This window comes from Phasianus colchicus, chromosome 3, assembly GCF_987193195.1.
Source record: "Phasianus colchicus chromosome 3, bPhaCol1.hap1.1, whole genome shotgun sequence".
Lineage (NCBI taxonomy): Eukaryota > Metazoa > Chordata > Aves > Galliformes > Phasianidae > Phasianus > Phasianus colchicus.
This window is the reverse complement of record NC_143438.1, coordinates 50,511,386-50,529,241: the sequence shown is the minus strand read 5'-3', so window position 1 is coordinate 50,529,241 and position 17,856 is coordinate 50,511,386. Positions and strand designations below refer to the sequence as shown.

The 17,856-nt window shown below is 42.1% G+C and overlaps 1 protein-coding gene across 2 annotated transcripts; it reads left to right on the top strand.

Annotated features, from left to right (window-relative positions):
- Window positions 1-1,769: 1,769 nt before the first annotated feature.
- Window positions 1,770-11,726, top strand: AQP4 (aquaporin 4). 2 transcript variants are annotated; one of them, XM_090137497.1, is made up of 5 exons: window positions 1,770-1,979; window positions 6,287-6,701; window positions 7,610-7,774; window positions 8,661-8,741; window positions 11,227-11,726. In XM_090137497.1, the coding sequence occupies exons 1-5, from the start codon at window positions 1,912-1,914 to the stop codon at window positions 11,503-11,505; spliced, it is 1,008 nt and encodes a 335-aa protein (XP_089993623.1). In that variant the 5' UTR covers window positions 1,770-1,911; the 3' UTR covers window positions 11,506-11,726. The 2 variants fall into 2 exon arrangements, with proteins under 2 accessions (XP_089993623.1, XP_089993624.1); XM_090137498.1 differs by lacking the exon at window positions 1,770-1,979 and adding an exon at window positions 2,030-2,148.
- The last annotated feature ends 6,130 nt before the right edge of the window (window positions 11,727-17,856 follow it).

The following is a 17,856-nucleotide window of genomic DNA, read 5'->3' as shown; positions in this document are numbered from 1 at the left end:
TTTTCTTCTGTCATAACGTTGGGATATCTTTTGGTATCCATATGACCATGCTTTAAAGAAGGGAAGAGCAGGCAAACATGAGAGGAACATCCACAACTGTACTTTATGATCACCTTGTACGTACCATTAACTCCAATTAGTAAGCAATTAACACACGGGCATTACTCCTTTATTGCCTTGTGTGCAAATTTGTTTACAGCATCCTGAATTGATAGTATTATACTTACACTTGCTCTTTACTGTTGTGAAGTACTACCTACAAAATCCCAACAGAATCTACGGAAGGTTTTCCATGATTTTCCATGGTTTCTGTGCCCTAAGTAGTTCTCCATCTCTTGTACTCTCTACTAATGCTCAGAAAGATCACCCAGCACAGCATGCACAGAACAGGCTGCCTGATTGCCACAATACACTTTGGTTGTTTCTGTTGCCACATGGGTGTGTGGTAGGTTCTCTGTGCATGTTTTATACTGGTTTAACATTTGGACAACGTATCCTTTAAAATATTTTCCATATAGCATTTTCCATATAAGTTATGCACCGATTGTTTTGCTGCATCCAAAGGTCAAAACCACCTAGGAAAAAAAAAATAAAAAAAAATTCTAGATAATTTGTTCCATGTTCATGCCTGCCTCCTACAAGTGTCAGTTTCTACACACTCTCTAACAAAATAATCCTGCCTGGAACTTTGGTGACTCTGCTTCAGTCTTACTGCCTAAAGGGCTGTCTTTTCATCAGATTTTTGTTTAGTAGATTCATTGGGTTTCTCTCAAGGTGAGAAGTGCAAGGTCTTGCACCTGGGTCCTGGCAACCTCCACTATAATTGCAAGCTGGGAGATGTAAGGATGGTTCACGGCCTTGCTGAAAAGGGCTTGGGGGTACTGATGCATGGTAAGCTGGACATGAGCTAGCAGTGTGCCCTCGCAGCCCAGAAAGCAAATACTAACCTGGGCTGCCTCAAAAGAAGCATGGCCAACGGGGTGAGGGAGGTGATCCTGCACCTCTGCTCTATGCTGATGAGACTGCATCCAGATGTGGGGTTTTGAGCATGAGAGAGACACAGATCTGTTGGATTGCACCCAGAGGAGGGCCACAAAAATGATGCAAGGGATGGAACACCTCTCCTACCAGAACTCTCAGAAGACTGAGAGCGTTGGGGCTGTTCAGCCTGGAGAAGAGAAGGGAGACCTGAGAGTAGGCTTTCAGTATCTAAAGAGGGGCTATATAAGAAGGAAGAGGACAGGAATTTTAGCAGAGTCTGCTGTGGTAGGACAATGGGAAATGGTTTCAAACTAGAAGAAGGGAGATTTAGATTGGATAAATGGAAGAACTTTTTTACAATGAAGGTGGTGAGGCACTGGAACAGGTTGCCCAGAGGTGGTTAAAGTCCTGTCCTTGGAGAAACTCAAGGTCAGGCTGGATGGGGCTCTGAGCAGCCTGACTGAGCTGCAGATGTCCCTGTTCACTGCAGGGGAGTTGGACAAGATCTTTAAGGGTCCCTTCTAACTCAAATGATTGTATAGGAAAAATACTAAATCCATAGAACCCAATGGGGCAGCACCACAGCATAGTTTCATCAGTTCTTTACAGTGGCCTACATTAATTTCCCACAGTAGGCAAAACTTTGCTGAACGCTGCAAAGGGGAACAAGCTGAACACTACGTTATGCAACATATAGTGTTGCTGGTGAGGTACCAATAGGTACGAGAGATGGACGAAGTTCCCCGCTTGCAGAGTGCCTTACACTTTATTTCCGTGAGCCCAGCGCTCAGCTGGAAGAAGCAGAGCGCTCTTTGAGCTTTTCCCCATGCCGCGCAGCCCCCACTTCGGGATCTCGGCGGTTTCCCTTCGGCCCCGGCTCCCTCTTTTCGCCAGCAGCTTCGAACCCCCCGCACCAATCTGCATATTCACATGATCGCAAATGACCCGCGGCTCCGGCGGCAGCGTCTCAAGCGCCCTCCGCCCTCCCGCAGCAGCAGGTAGGGGCCCGCCGCTCGGCAGCCGCCCGCTCGGGAGCCGCGCCCCCCCCCCCGCGCCCCGCGCCCACCCCGCGCCCACCCGGTGAGCGCCGCTGCTCCGCGCCCGCGCTGCCGCGGCTCCGCGCTGCCGGACAGGCATGAGCGACCGGGCGGCCGCGCCGCGCCGCGGGTGAGTGCGCTCCGCGGAAGGAGGGAGGGAGAGAAAGAATGAGGGGTGGCCCGGCTCGGGGGAGAAGGTGACTCCCGGGGAGCGGGGAGCTCGGGGTGCGGTGGCTCGCAGGGTTTGCCCGGCAGCACGAAGGCGATACGTTTCTGTCGCCCGTGGGTGCGCAGAGGGGGGACGGAGGGCTCGCAGAGCGTCTCCGTTCCGCGCCCGAAAAGTTTGATTCTCTGCTTGCGGTCTTAAAGTGAGGTGCGTGTGCGGAGCTCCGGTCCCGCAGAAAGCGGTGGTGCTGGGCTTCCCTGCCTTCCCCTCCCACCTGCCGCGGGTACCCTTCTCAGCCGCTCGCTCACATCGTAACGGAAAATGAGACGGTGTGCCAAAGGGTGCCCAGCGTCCGTCTGAGATGCCTGCGCGTACAGCTGCCGCACGCACACGGCTGCCGTGCAGTGCGGGGCTGTGCCTCTGCCCTCTGAAGTGTCATCAGCCGGGAAGAAAGAATATTAAAAGTGCCGTTTGGGATTTGCTGGGAAGCCTTTGTTATTATTTATATTGTTACGGCTTCAGAGCCGTAACAGTCACTGCAGACAATGCGTGAGCCCAGAATAAGGCTGCTCCATACCCCAGACTCTTTAGACCATGACGGCAACTTGAGCTGTGGCACCCACCCCGTGTCCCATCACACACTGTCTGCTGTGTGATTCTAGAGCAGAGAGCTCCAAGTGTGGCCACGTGAAATGAATGTGTGACCGTAACCTGAAAGCGCCGCTCTGTTTTTCTGTTATATTTTGTATTTGTGGAAGGCAACCACAAGCAGCAACTTCTCCAAAAACTGCTTTGCAACTTTGGTGGCAAATCTTAGATGCTGGGATGTCTCTTAGCAGCTTCAGACCTGTCAGTCATTTCTGTTTCCCATCTCAAGCCTTGAAGTTAACTGTGTGCAGATGGGACAGTGGGCGTTGGAGACGATATTGATATCTAAGTTGCTGTGAGCCTTTGGATTTAAGTGAGAACCTGGACTCCAAGACAAAAAAAAAAAAAAAAAAAAGAGAGAGAGAGAGAGAAGTGATATTAAGCTTGTATTATTAAGCTTGTATTAACCTTTTTTATGTGAGTGGTTGGGAGGGAGCTAGATTTGTTGTGGGGAATAAAGTTGTGCAGCTTGAAAGAAAACTTCTGCTGTGACAGCTGGGTGTTTCATTGGGTGTTAATATCATAGAAAAGCAGGCTGCTTCAGAGGAAAAAAAACAGCATTAAAATAGGTGTTTAGGTCATTAACTATCAAAGTATGACTAGCAGTAGAGTTCTACCATTTGGGATGTTTTGTTTGTTTGTTTGTTTTCCATGCAGTATGCTATTTCGGATAAGTATAAACTTCATTTATGTTGATGAACAAACTTTTCTGCTTGAGTTACATACAAAAATGCATGTAGCATTTTTGCATTTTGAGGGCTGTAACTGACATTGGCTGAATGGATGGCATGTGATCTCAGTTGGTGCAGCAGCATGAGGTTTGCTCTCCGTCATGGGTGCCTGGCTGGGCACATCTGCAGTTGTCTGTGTACAGAAAGTGGTGGTCAAGCACGCTGGGACAAAGTCATGAGTCCCCATATCCCTCTCTCCCATGTTCCAAATACATCTGGTGCCCTCCTTGTGTCTTCAGCAGTAGTAAATTTTGCAGAAGTGATAAAATCATTTAAGTTGGAACAGACTGCTAAGATCATCTAGTCCAAACATCAAGTCTGGAATATAATATTGGGGCTTGTGTTTTGTACCTCACAAAAGTAGGTGTAAGCTAGAGCTGGGAAAACTAATGTTGCATCTCAATGAAGATAGGTGTGAAGATGAGTGCTGCTTCCAGTGATGTTCATCCAGTGAGCACCCAGGTTTATTTTCACGGGTTCAGAATATGACTCATCCCTACACGATCTGTTCATCTGGGACGTGTTCTGGGACACTGAGCTCTTCTCAGTACAGTTACTGCTCCTGTGACCTACTCAGGTCACTGAACTGAATCGTTGGTGAAGATGTAGCAAGAGAGTAAGAATAGCTATGGCTTCATTTGGAGCCTCTTTGAACAAACAGTTGGATCTTGATAGCTGGTCATTAACTGACTGTTAATATAAGATCTTACAAAAACTATTTCAGTTTGTCTTAACACAAAATCAGATTTGGGTATTGATTTTTTTCACTTTTGACATACTGGTTTCTATTCTCCTTGAGTGAAACAAATCCTGCTCAAAGTTTTGAGTCTGCCAGATCACTTCACAAGTGTTTTACAACAACCATTTGCAGGAAGTAATGTAATTCTTGTTCTCATCTGAGAGTCCGAAGAACTGAGATAGAATGCAAATGGCCTATCCAAAACACACAGTAAATTAGCATAAGAAATGAGGCAGGGAAACAAATTATTTGCTCCAGTCAGAGTTAAATTGCTATTCCCTAATTTTCCACAACTGTTAAGAAATTCATGGCCCATTCCTCTTGCTGTAACTTGAAATGACTAGACATGCATTTTATGCTTCTTCCTGATGTAAGTGGTATTAAATATGCATTGCGGCTCGGTTACCTTAGATAACTGAACATAAATTCACCCATCTTCCACTTGAAATTCTGCTCCCAAAGCAGCAGTATTCTTTCTTTTGTTTTCTGTTGGTTGTTTTTTGTTGTTGTTGTTGTTGTTTTGTTTTGTTGGTTTGTTTGTTTTTTTGTTTTTTGGAGGGGCTTGAGGTTTTATTTGCTTTTGTTTTTAAAGAAGAATCTTGTTAGCATTCCTTAGAAACTAATTAAAATGCTTCCCTTTTGGCTCATTCTCCTAATTTATTAATACCACAAATAACTTTTCTTTGGTGACCCACTTTCATAGGTATCTGAGCATCTAGCAAGACTGTAACTCATCAGGAAGGGTGTGCAGACTAATAAATAGCATTTCCAGACAGTGAAAAATCCAAGACACTTCTTTCTTTGCCACACACAATTATACACAACAAATGTGCAGAAAATGTTGTTCTGTTCTACTACTTGTTCTGCACACTTAGCCTAACAGAAAAGATTTTATTGACTGCATGGTTCATGTAAAAGTCAAAATTTAGGACTGCATCCATTCTCCTGGCTGGTTTCAATCTTAACCCTATGTCCAGAAAGGAGAAACTGCACTTTGTATAAGTACAAATTGAAATATTTGTTTGTGTATGTGTTCAGAAAAACAAACTTTCTCTTATAGATCCCAAGGCAACCTTCCATCACTACTCTATTGTAAAAATAAATAGGTTTTGACTACAGTATGGGTTTAGGCTTGTTTGACTATGACTTGGGCTTGTTTAGCTTGGAGAAGAGAAGGCTTTGGGGAGACCTCCTTGCAGTTTTCAGTACATGAAGGGAGCTTACAAGCAGAAGGGGAACCAACTTTTTTTTCTGATAGTGATAGGAAACAGGGGAACTGCTTTAAACTAAATGACAGACGATTTAGATTAGATATCAGGAAAAAATCATTACTTAGAGGGTGGTGAGATACTGGCACAGCAGCCCAGAGAAGCTGTGGTGCCCCATCCTGGAGGCACTCTAGGCCAGGTTGGATGGGGCCCTGAGCAGCTGAGCTGCTGGATGGCAGCCCTGCCCATGGCACGGGGTGGGACTGGGTAGATTTCAAGGTCTCTTCCAACCCAAGACATTCTGTGATTCTGTAATGTTGCTTTTCACTGAACTGTTGCACGTGCCTTGTGAAAAGTTCACATTTGATTAGAGAAAGAAGTTACCACCAATTTAATGGGCATGCTGCTTAACAGACCATTGAAAGTGTTAGGGCTAGGAGTGGTAGGACTCCTAGTTAGACAGAGGACAGCTAGGATAGAAGAATACATTTATTTTCACACTTAAGAAAAAATAAAGGGTCTGTTTTGCATGAACCGAAGCAACAGGGACAGACTTATCACAGGGGATGACTGATTACCCCACATCCTGCAAACTGTTGAGCTTCAACAATGTTTTAAAGGCAGTCAGCTCTGACAGCAAATCTGTTCAGTGTTGCCCCCTTCCAAGGGTACTCTGCCTTGAGCCTCCCCTCCAAGCTTTCCAAATAACAACCCTCTTACAGGAGAGAATTAGGCTTATTTGGTGATTTCTGATGAAGATTTGTTTTCCTTTCCAGTAAGTGTGGACGACTGTGCAAGTGCGAGAGCATCATGGTAGCATTCAAAGGAGTCTGGACTCAGCCCTTCTGGAAAGCCGTTTCAGCAGAATTTTTGGCCATGTTGATTTTTGTCCTCCTCAGCCTTGGCTCTACAATCAACTGGGGTGGATCAGAGAAGCCACTGCCCGTAGACATGGTCCTTATCTCTCTCTGCTTTGGACTCAGCATTGCAACCATGGTGCAGTGCTTTGGACACATCAGCGGTGGCCACATCAACCCTGCTGTGACCGTAGCCATGGTCTGCACAAGAAAGATCAGCCTCGCCAAGTCGGTCTTCTACATTCTTGCCCAGTGCCTGGGAGCCATCGTGGGAGCTGGCATCCTCTACCTCATCACACCACCGAGTGTGGTGGGAGGCCTGGGAGTCACTGCGGTAATCACTTCTGCTCCAGCGCGTGCAGTAGAGTAACTCAGAGCCTAAGAACATAGAATCAGCATCACACAGAATAAAGAGAGCTCGAGTAGAGGTTTTAGGAGCTTGCTGGTTTATTTACAACATCCAGAAAGGGTTTTAAGCTCTCCCCGGGATGGCTTTATGCAACACTATATCTAAGCTATTCTTTTTATAGAAGTACGCTTTTCTAGAACTTCCCTAAATCTGATGACAGCAGGTAATGTTAATTTACGTGCAGAATTTAAATAATATATGCATGAAATGCCATTTTCTTATGGACTGGGGAGGGGAAATTAATTCTCTGCTGTTATGATGGGGATTGAAAAAACATCAATTTAAAATGACATACTTTTGAAATAGATTGTGGCTTAGATTTCAGCTTTGTTCTAAACTAATAAGAAATGCCATCAGTTAGCCCTGTTGCAGGACTTATTAAAAATGCACTTGAGCTGCACACTGCTTAAATTTTAATTGAAATTTAAATTAATTAAGTCAGGGCTAATTAATGAATTTATAATTGAATAGTAAATTACAGCACTCCCAAGAAAAAAAAAAAAAAAACAGTGAAGGGGAAGTGCAGCCTTTGCAAATCCCCATGTAAAAATAATGGATACTTCTGCAGTCTAACTTTGAAGTTCCCATTGGGTGTTACTGGCAAGCTGTCTGTTGTCAGTCCAGCAGTAATTTTCCATGGCTCTCAAATTAAAAAAAAAAAAAGAAAGGGAAGGGGAGGAGAGGGTTGGGAATGTGTGCCTTTATTTGTTTGTTGTTGTCTTTCACTGCGTACCACTTTGAAATACCATTCACTGAAATGTAATTAATGTAGGTGGTGTCTTTCTGATTTACAAAATCACCTTTGCTTCATCTCCTGTGTTTCCTTCCTCCAGGTACATGGGGATCTTTCCGCTGGCCATGGACTCCTGGTGGAGCTGATAATTACATTCCAGCTGGTTTTTACTATTTTTGCCAGCTGTGATTCAAAACGAAGTGATGTCACTGGTTCAGTAGCTTTAGCAATTGGATTTTCTGTTGCAATTGGACATTTATTTGCTGTAAGTTAATGCCTTCTTTTTGAAAAATAGAGCTTTTGTCCCTTTATGCTTACTTCAGAAGCAAATGGAAACTTCTGTAGACTTTATAGCTGCTGTAGCTATATAACTGCTGTATTATAGAATCATAAAAGCCTAGAATCACCAAGGTTGAAAAAGACCTCCAAGATTATCCAATCCAACTGGCCACCTACCACCAGTATTTCTCACTAAACCATGTTCCTTAGTACATCATCTAAATGCTTCTGGTACACCTCCATAAACGGTGACTTCACCACCTCCCTCGGCAGCCCATTCCAATGCATCACCACTCTTTTGGAGAAGAAATGTTTCCTAATATCCAATTTGAACCTCCCCTGAGGCACCTTGAGGCCATTCTCTCTTGTCCTGTCACTGCTACCTAGGAAAAGAGCTCAACCCCAACAGCACTACAACTTCCTATCAGGCTGTTGTTGAAAGTGACAAGGTCTCCCTGAGCCTCCTCTTCTCCAGACTGAGCAATCCCAGTTCCCTCAGCTGTTCCCCATAAGATTTGTGCTCCAGACTCCTCACAGCTTTGTTGCCTTTCTCTGAATGAATTCCAGAACCTCAATGTCTTTCTTGTAGTGAGGGGCCTAAAACATGTTATTCATATTTTGTATGGATCCACGTCAAAAAAGTTTGAAAACAGCAGGAGGATCTTCTTGGGTAGGGTGCTGGATCTGAGATTTTCTGCCTGTTCATGTGATAGCTTTGTTAATTTTGTAATAAGACTCCGGAGAGTAATAATACCCATTGTTAGGATTAGACACCAGGCAATACCAGATTTTCCCACAGTAAAAGGACTGAAAGACACTGAATGACTACCCTTGAGGTTCTAATAACATGCAACATTTTGTCCCTGTTTTAGATCAATTACACTGGTGCCAGTATGAACCCTGCTCGCTCATTTGGACCTGCTGTCATCATGGGAAAATGGGAAAACCAATGGGTAACTCTGTTTTCATACTTCCTTCCTCTTAGCAGCAAACATCCATCACATTTTTTCATAAAGCACTCAATTTTTTTCGCATCCCATCAAGACCATCACCGGGAAGACAGGTACTGACCTGCCACACTCTGTAGTACAGTCCTGGTTCACATCTAGGACTGCAGTGTGGTAGGCAGCATGCTAGATAGCATCTAGCTACTTGGGGGCCATTTTGTGGAGGGAGTAACTTGGGTAGAAGAAAATCATACCAAAAGAGCAAAACAAGCAAACAAACAAACAACAACAAAACAATCCAGTGACATGGGAAGAATTGAACTGCGAGACACAAAAAGTCCTCCAAAGCAGATTGCAAACTCTCAGGTCATGCTGGTGAGAAGTTATGGAAGTAATTCTGTTGGCTTCGCGTTTCACCTGGTTCTATGGCAAATTGGGGCAGACACAATATGAGAGCAGGGACTCCCTGTGATCTGGTTCCAGAGGGAGAGCCTGCCAAATCAAATGCCCACAGAGAGAGATGAAGGGGTTGCAACCTGGTCTTTATGAGCTGGACCAGATGTTATCTGCTTTGATTAGAAAGCAGATTGGCTTAACTAGGAGTGTTTGTGCAGGAAACAATTTAATAAACAGACCGTGAGTGTTGCAGTTTCTGTAGCATCCCACTACTAAACTTATGAACATTTTATAGGGAGAGATGGATCACAGCTCAGCCTCACCTAATTAAACATAGGGAAAGCACTTCCAGGGATGCTTTTAGTACTAACTGTGGGAGCTGAGTATTGCAGAACATGTAAGGATTTCCTTGATTTTTAAAGTATGGAGCCCACATTGCTCCCACTGAAGCTAATAACAGAAATAGCATTGTTTTCAGGCCCTGAGGCTCCAATTCTGCAAACACGATACCATGTGTAATTTTGTTCCCAAGAGTTATCCTATTGAGGCAGATTTACCCAGTTATCAGTGAGTGGCTTGTTCCTATGAAAAATCTGCTGTAGTTTTTCACAAGATTAATTATCCATACTCTGAGGGAGCCTGTAATTTGTGACTAAAGCTGTAAACAATAAACAAATTTACTATGTTGAAAGTTTTAGGAGAAGCTTAGCTTTCTCTGCTGGTCATTTGGGAATCAGGCCTTTTTCTCCTCCTTCAAAGCAGTGACATTAGTATGAGAGGCCTTTGCACCTACTAATATTACAGAACTGCTGCATGTCATACTAAAATAGATAGGTACCCTCCAAAGTTGTGTGTGTCAGTCGTATTTGTTTATCAGATCAGATAATAAGATAGCTGCCTGCCTGTTGGAGTCTTCTGGATCAAAAGTCAAATTTGGACTCTTTGGAAATGTGAGTCTGAAATATTGAAGTAGAACTGCTTGTATGTATGTACTAGGATAGGCATTGCTTCCTTACAGTTTTATAATCATTCTGGAGTAAAAATGCAGAAAGATCAGTTTTCTACATTGGTATTTATTTTGTGTGGCATCTTGCAAACAGCACAAGTATGTTATCTACAGCTGGTAAATAAACAATGAAAATTTAGAGAAGGCTTCTTGGAAAGAGGTCAGAAGTTGACAAACCCATTTTGCTTTGAGGATATGGGGCTGCTTCTCAATCACCTTACTCTTAGTAGTCTAGAAAAAAACTGTGCCAGAGCAACTCTATGTTGTACATAACTATAGAGTAGTATTTCACAAGTCATACCCAAACCCACAAAGATCTGTGGCCTTTTTTTTCTCAAGAAATGTTGTATATATGATTGATCCAACTAAAGATGATGAAGAACCTGAACTTTAGTTTTGTTGGGTATAGTTAGTAAGTTGCAGAACCCAACAAGCTATTCAACCTGTCCACTACAGGAGGTTGCTAACCAGATATGTAGAGTGAAATCTTTCTCAGACATCAAGGAAGCAACATCCCTACCTTACTGATATGTCATCATAGTTCCCTCTTCTCCTCTGCTTCATATGGTACGTGATCTGGTGGTTCCCTCAGTGCTGGTGTGAGAGGAATTTTTAGGGAAGATCTGCACCCAAAAGGTGTGAGGCGATTTAGATGATTACATGCAAGGTGAATAGAGAGTATTTCTGAAGTGGACAAAATGCATGTGAGAGATGGGAGACTGAGAGGAAGCAGAGAGGTAAGAAAAATGCATGGAACTAATACCATTAACTGCCTAAGAGACTGCCTTTTGACCAATTTCCTGCCTCAATTTAGAGAATTCACTTCACTGCTAAGCTCCACATCACCTTATGTGAAACCTTGGGTAGACTTCTCTGCCTTGTAAACTGATATGATGTCAGATTTTATCCCAGTTCATGAAATCCAATGAACTGTGTGAACAAGCATTTCTGGAAAACAGAGTTGGTTTAAATGATTGGCCGGGAAGTTTTCTGAATGAAGTCTGCAGTGACATGCTCTTCTCTGAGATTCTGGCTTCTTTATTTGCTCTGGAACCTAATGCCAATGTTTTTTTCCACCTCTCTTTGTAGGTTTATTGGGTGGGACCAATAATAGGAGCAGTCCTTGCTGGTGCTCTTTATGAATATGTCTATTGCCCAGATGTGGAGCTCAAGCGCCGTTTTAAAGATGTCTTCAGTAAAGCTGCCCAGCCATCCAAAGGGAAATACATAGAAGTGGATGACACCAGGAGCCATGTAGAGTCCGACGACCTGATCTTGAAGCCTGGCGTTGTCCATGTGATTGATATTGACAGGAGTGAGGACAAGAAGGGAAGAGATCCATCAAGTGAGGTGCTGTCTTCTGTATGACTAGCAAGGAGCACTGAAAGCAGAGAGCAGCCTGCCAGCGAGTCCACAGATATCCTTCCACCTATTAAAGAAACAGATCTCCTCTAAACTGAGCATCTACCATTTCTTAAAAGGTGTGGTGAAGGCAGCTGTGTGGTACCATCAACAAACCATACATCTGCTCAACTGGAATATTAGGACTTCATTATAATTAGGATTCCCCATGAATTATTCCAAATTAGGAGTTGTTCCTACTATTTTCCTTCCTTTCTTTCTGGAACAACCCCAAAGTCAAAAAGAGATGAAAGCATTCTTCTTTAATAAATCAGTCAATAATGAGACGAAGATAGAGATGTTTAACATTCAGATTGACAGATGAGACGTATCAGGAAATGCCTATAGACATGAAGACCTACTTATCAGATTGTTCTTCTGACACTTAATTGACTGTTGTCAGCTTTGATTAGAACATCTTATCCATTAAGCATTCTCTGTGAGGTTCAGGGACAGCACCAACAGTATTTAAGAATTTTATCCAAAGTCAAGCGAAGGAGTATTGTTTCCACTCACGTATGTCACTACTACCTTGCAAACTACCTCTGAAATAAATTATATTTTAATAGGCTCCAGAAAAAATTCGATCAACCCATCAAATTTCACTCATATGATTTGCTGTATAAATGTATTACCTTCATCTCTTCCCAGGAGTAAATATGCTGAAATTGAATGTTGAAGTCTACCGTAATAAGGCTAGAAAGTGTTTAACTGTACTTCATGCTCACTTCTGACATTGTCTATCTGGTGAAACATTCTCCTGGGGTTTGACTATTGACCACTTCTTGTTAGCAGACTCTCAAGGTCATGCAAAGAATATAATGGCTTTCCTGTTACATAATAACTCAAATAAGACCTATCAGAAGAAAAGAAGGCATATCTGTTTTCAGTGCACTTGTTTAAATACAGATTTCTGTGCGAATTTATGTAAACTAAAAGTTTAAATTACTTACCTTCTTCCTTACAAGATGGTCGGAGATTTGGGGTTTATAATTTATTAGTAATGTAGAGAGTTTTTAAATTTTAACTGTATTGAAATACTGATGGAGAAGTATTTTTTATAACAGAGCATAAAAATATGACTGATTCTGCCTTTTTGTTGTAACTGATGCCTAACTAGTTGAACAGGATCCTCTCTTGTTCCACAGCTCATCTAGTCTTAATTACATCTCCAGTAAAGGCTGCTTTATTTGTTGTTAGGAAAAGATGCAAAAGCTTCAAGGGTTTTTGAGGGAAGGGGACATGAAATCAGTAATCAGGCTTTCCCCCATATAAGTATTTTGATAGACATAATCATCTCACCAGAACATTTCTGTAAAGCTGTTACTTACTGCTTTTGCTTCTGATCAGTGGCTTTGAGTTTTACAACATGCAGCTGCCAAACAGTCAGGAGCATTATGTTATTACTGTAATTGTATAGTTTTTATTTTGAAATTGAAAAGCTATTCCTGCTTACTTAAGAATAAGAGGGAAAAAAAGCATTAGTCCTGGCTGTGGGCTGTAATAGACTTGTCTCCTCTTTGTCGTGCTCTACATGCAATCTTTATTACAGGGAATTAGATGCTTCTAGTGAGATAATAAACCACTGCTAAACTCAAATCTGTGCACTGTGATCCAAGGGCAATTCTGCTATTCCAACTCATAGCACTGTATAGCTCCAGCATGTCCTGCTGTACTCATTCTCCTACTTTCACACTTTTCTTGCCTTAAAAACCCTGTTAGGGAGTGGCACAAGCTCCCTGCGTCAAGCGCTAGAGTTGTGATTCCTTGTGATTCCTCCACCATTTGCATTTGGGCCCTGCTCCTGCCTCTGCTGTGCGGGCACAGCACATGGCACACATGGGCTTCCTGGGGTGATCCAGTGACAGCCCTGCTCCTGGCCAGACGTACTCCTGTCATGTACCTGCGGAGCATGGTAAAAGAGCTGATGGTTGTCCCTATCTGTACTTCTCAGGACAGCACTGTGGTTCAAAGGCAGGAACGTGGCTAGGAACCTGCTGGTATTTGACCTGCTGTATGAAATCAGAGATAAGAGCCAAGCAAGAGCCAAGGATCACAGATAAGAGTTAAGCCACAGCAGGAACTGAGTCTCCTGGGGATGAGCAACATAGTTGTGGCGTTTGGATTCCTGTATGCCTTTTTTTAAATGGGTAAGATTCATCCTAAATAGATTCAATTAGAAAGAGTAAAAGTAGTGGGTTTTTTTTCTGTTTGTTTGTTTGTCCTGTACTTTATTTTTCTCTAGACATTTGTTCTGGCTTTTTTTTTTTTCCTTCAAACACTGTGTTTGTTAAAGGGACATTTTGATTAAACCTTTTTCATGGCTTAAGCAGGTAAAGTGAAGAGCGTTATATTCACAGCACTGGTGGATTGTTAAAATTTTTGCATTTTTGTATTTAAAAGCACTCCTTAGGAACTCATAATATGCAGATTTTACATGGTGCTGTATTATTTGAATAAGAAGCTGTGATTTGCTTTATGCTTAAGGGTCCTTTACACAAATGGTGTGGTATTTGTTTTCTTCACATAGTCTGATTCTGCTGCAGAGGTGAGCATAGCTTGAGCATGGTACTGGCCAACTCAATTAGAAGATTTTTTTCCTTGAAACACAGTTTACTAATGAATTGTGGCAAACACTCAGAACCAGACCTAGAAGAACTCCTTACTCAACAAGAGTATTGGAGATAAGATGCTGAGGCTCCTGAAAAGATCAAGAGAAAGAAGAGAAGATAAAGTAAAGAGACCATTAGCCAATAAAGGATGCAGTCATGCATGGGCCAGTTTAGGAAGGTGAGAACTGTTAGGTTTGCTCCTGCTTCCATGGAATCAAACTCATGGAGAAGTTTTTTTTAGCTGCAAAGAAAATGATGCTGAGCTTTTTGGGGAGCTGATGGCTCCTCTCATGCACTTCACTGTAGTTTTTCCAAAATAAGCACTTTTAAGCAAGATAGTAAATTATGGAAGGAGATACATTCGACTTGAGGTTTATGACTCACCCTAAAGTAAATCCTTAGGTATAACTGCCACCAAAGCCCATTGTACCCCACAACAGATCACCATTCGTGGTGTTCAAGGTATATTAAAGTAACATCACACCTCAGCACCCCTTAGGACTCGGCTTTAAACTTCAAGGGTATGTGCTTCTCTAAGTTGCTTTGCAGTGGCATCATTATAAAAACAATTATTTAACAGCTTGTTACATAATAGACTGGTATCACCTTCTTATGGGTTGAGAACACTTAGCATATGTATTGGTTAATGTTGGTTAATGTTGGTGGTTATATATCAATCACAGTAAGCTTGACAGGCGTTTCACCATTATTCTGGAAAAAATTGTGGATGAGTCTCATACCCCTCCATGATGGCACAGGTGTTTCCAACACTGCATTTGCACATTAACGAGCATACTCAGAATATTTAATCCCTGAACTTCAGAAAAGAAAGGATGAAAGCTGAAGGTGGTTACACAAAGGCACACAAATACCTTTCAGGTTGCCTAAATCCTGAGGAGTTTATCAGCCAAATCCTAACTATTCTCGTGGGAAAGAAAGAAAAAAGATTCCTGCAGCATTTGAGAGTCATAACCCTTCTCTTGTTGAAGTATATGGGAGTTTTTTCATTCAGTGGAAGCAGGAGAAAGACTCATATGCAGCATTTAGGCTTGTCACATGTATTTACACATGAGTTTTTCAAAATGTGTTTTATTTTTAATTATTAATTATTGGGCATGATAGATGCCTAAAAAGATAAATAGCCTTCAGATAGGGCTTTCACCTTTCTAATGCTAGTTAACAGCAGATGCATCTGAAATCTGCAACATTTTAGTCTAATTCTGCATAGCACATGCAGAATGTTATACACCACCCACTATTTATATTCTAAATAAAATATGTGAGAATTTACATTGTGAACCTTTCTGTCCAAGATGAGAGATGTGAATGCCACACATTCTGACTCTCAAATCAACCTGTGTGTATCTGAGTTTCTCAGTGACTTACAAATAGACATGATGCAAATACAGACTGAATTATTTGTTACTTATTCAATTTAAATCATGCTGATGCAGTCTTTGTAATTGAGGACAAATGAGGTAGAGCAAACTGTGTTTGATGATTTTTCCACAATACTGCTTAATGTGGAGATGTTTAGTCACCATCATATCAGAACTAATGTTATAGGACTTAAACTTTCCATGTGTTACGTTTGGAATAATCTACTGAAGAATACACTATGAAATAATACATGATTTTCTGGTTCCCACTTGTATTCTACTGTATCTCACACTTCTATTGCAAATAAATTGTCTGTTCCAAAAAAAGAGAAGGCATCATTTGTTCACTGAAAACATTCAACAGTCCCGAAGCTCATGACCAAAATACACAGAAAATAAACAATCCAGAAAATAGCAGATCTGAGGAGTTCGGAAATGTGCACTTACTTAGATGTACTGCAGAAGTTGCGTATCAGGAAAGAGATGTGATTGCAAAAGATGTAATATCTTCATGGAAAAAAACAAAACCAAGTAGAGCAAAAGTTATGCCACTGAACTCAACCCTGATTTTGCTCAATGGGTTTAAAATACATATAGAATAGTAGGGAGCTAAAATTTTATATAAGTGATAGAATGGATGCAGGCATTTCAGAGTCCTTTTGCTAATGCTGAGTTGTGAGACCCAGCTCCCATGGAAAATTTCAGCATCAAAATTGGCTCCAGTAGCAATAATATTTTTTGATGCCTGGCTCCTTACTTGGAATGCAAAGTTTAGCTCCTAAAACATGCATGACAATCAGACAAGTAGGGATGTAGCTGTATCTGGGGTTAGGATGCAGGAAGGTCCTGGGAGGTACAGGAAAGCAACAGTGTGGCAAGGGAGAGTTCTATAGTTAGCTCTTACTGGCACTGTGGTGTCACTTATGTGATAAGGACATGGTCATACGAGGACATGCACGTAGGCTTGTGGAAACACACTGGAGACACATAACAGGACGAATTGCAGCACAGCAGGAGGGTGATGTCCTCATACTAAGCTCCAACAGTGACACCCACTTCAGCTGCAACAATTGCAAACTGTGGCTCAATTGTCTTCTTAAAAAGAGAACTGAGGGTGTAAATATTCCCGATATCAGCTTCCTCTTGAACCCTCCTTTGTGTTTAGACTCCTTTATCTGTCGCAGATTGTGATATATTGTAAGCTTTATAACTTTATTTGTATCAGACTGATGGTTCTTATCTTGGCTATTAATTTCTTTTGACTTCTCTTACCTCATTAGAAAAGCAATCCTTAAAACTACAAAGACTGTGGAATAATCTATCTAACAGAGCTATCTCAAGGTTCTTTTGAAAGGCAAAGGGAACTTATACTGTTTGTCATGCCTGGCCAAGAGTTCCCAGCCTCTCACCACAGCAATGGTCTTCCTCTGATGTTTCATCTCTACATCCCTTTTGATAGGAATCTTCCTAAAACAAAACTTATGGTTTGTATAAATGCCCATATCAGTATACTCTGTGCTGTGTGCATGTGTATCTGAAAGTGAGCTGCACAAAAATGAGCAACAGGATTTACTCCTCTGAAGGGACAAGATTGGTAGGTAAACCTTTGGGAAACTGGGAGATTGGCTGCCACTTGAGATTGCTGCATGATCCACTGGGATTCCAGCATCTCATTTATTTCCACTTATGTCTGAGCCATTTGGATTTCAGCCTGGAATGCTGTTACGACCATCCCCTACTGACATGAAACTCATTTGGGATCTGCTGCTCTTCCTTACAAGGATCATTTGCCATGAGTTTTTTCTTTCCACACACGAGCAATGCAAGTGCTGCTTGCCTTACACATTTTGGAACCTTCTAGCATTAGAAATATTTTGTTATTATCCAACTGTACCTTAGGTTAGCTTCATTTCTTCTGTGGCTATTATTGCTTAACTTTGGAACTGCAGATCCAACAGCACTGGAGATGCACTTGTTTTTTCTCAAAATTTCCTTTCATAATGGTTTGATTTAGTTTGGCTTGGTTTGGTTTAGTTCCCTGCCTTCCCAGCAAGATGGACTCATTGGATATGTAGTGAGACATTTTAGTTTCCCAAGCACACTTCCCCAAGCTTCAAGAGGATGTGCCATATCTTGCCACTTTGCCCTTATGGCCAGGCAGCAGCAGAGATATCCTAAGGGGCACTTCTCATTTGCCTTGACTTGCCAGAGCTCCACAGTACTCAAGATAAATCCTGCCTTCTCTTCACAGAAAAGGCAAAGTCATTTTGCACCAATTTGAACCCAGCCTTAGAGAACTGCAGTAGAGTAAACAGGGATCCAGCAAG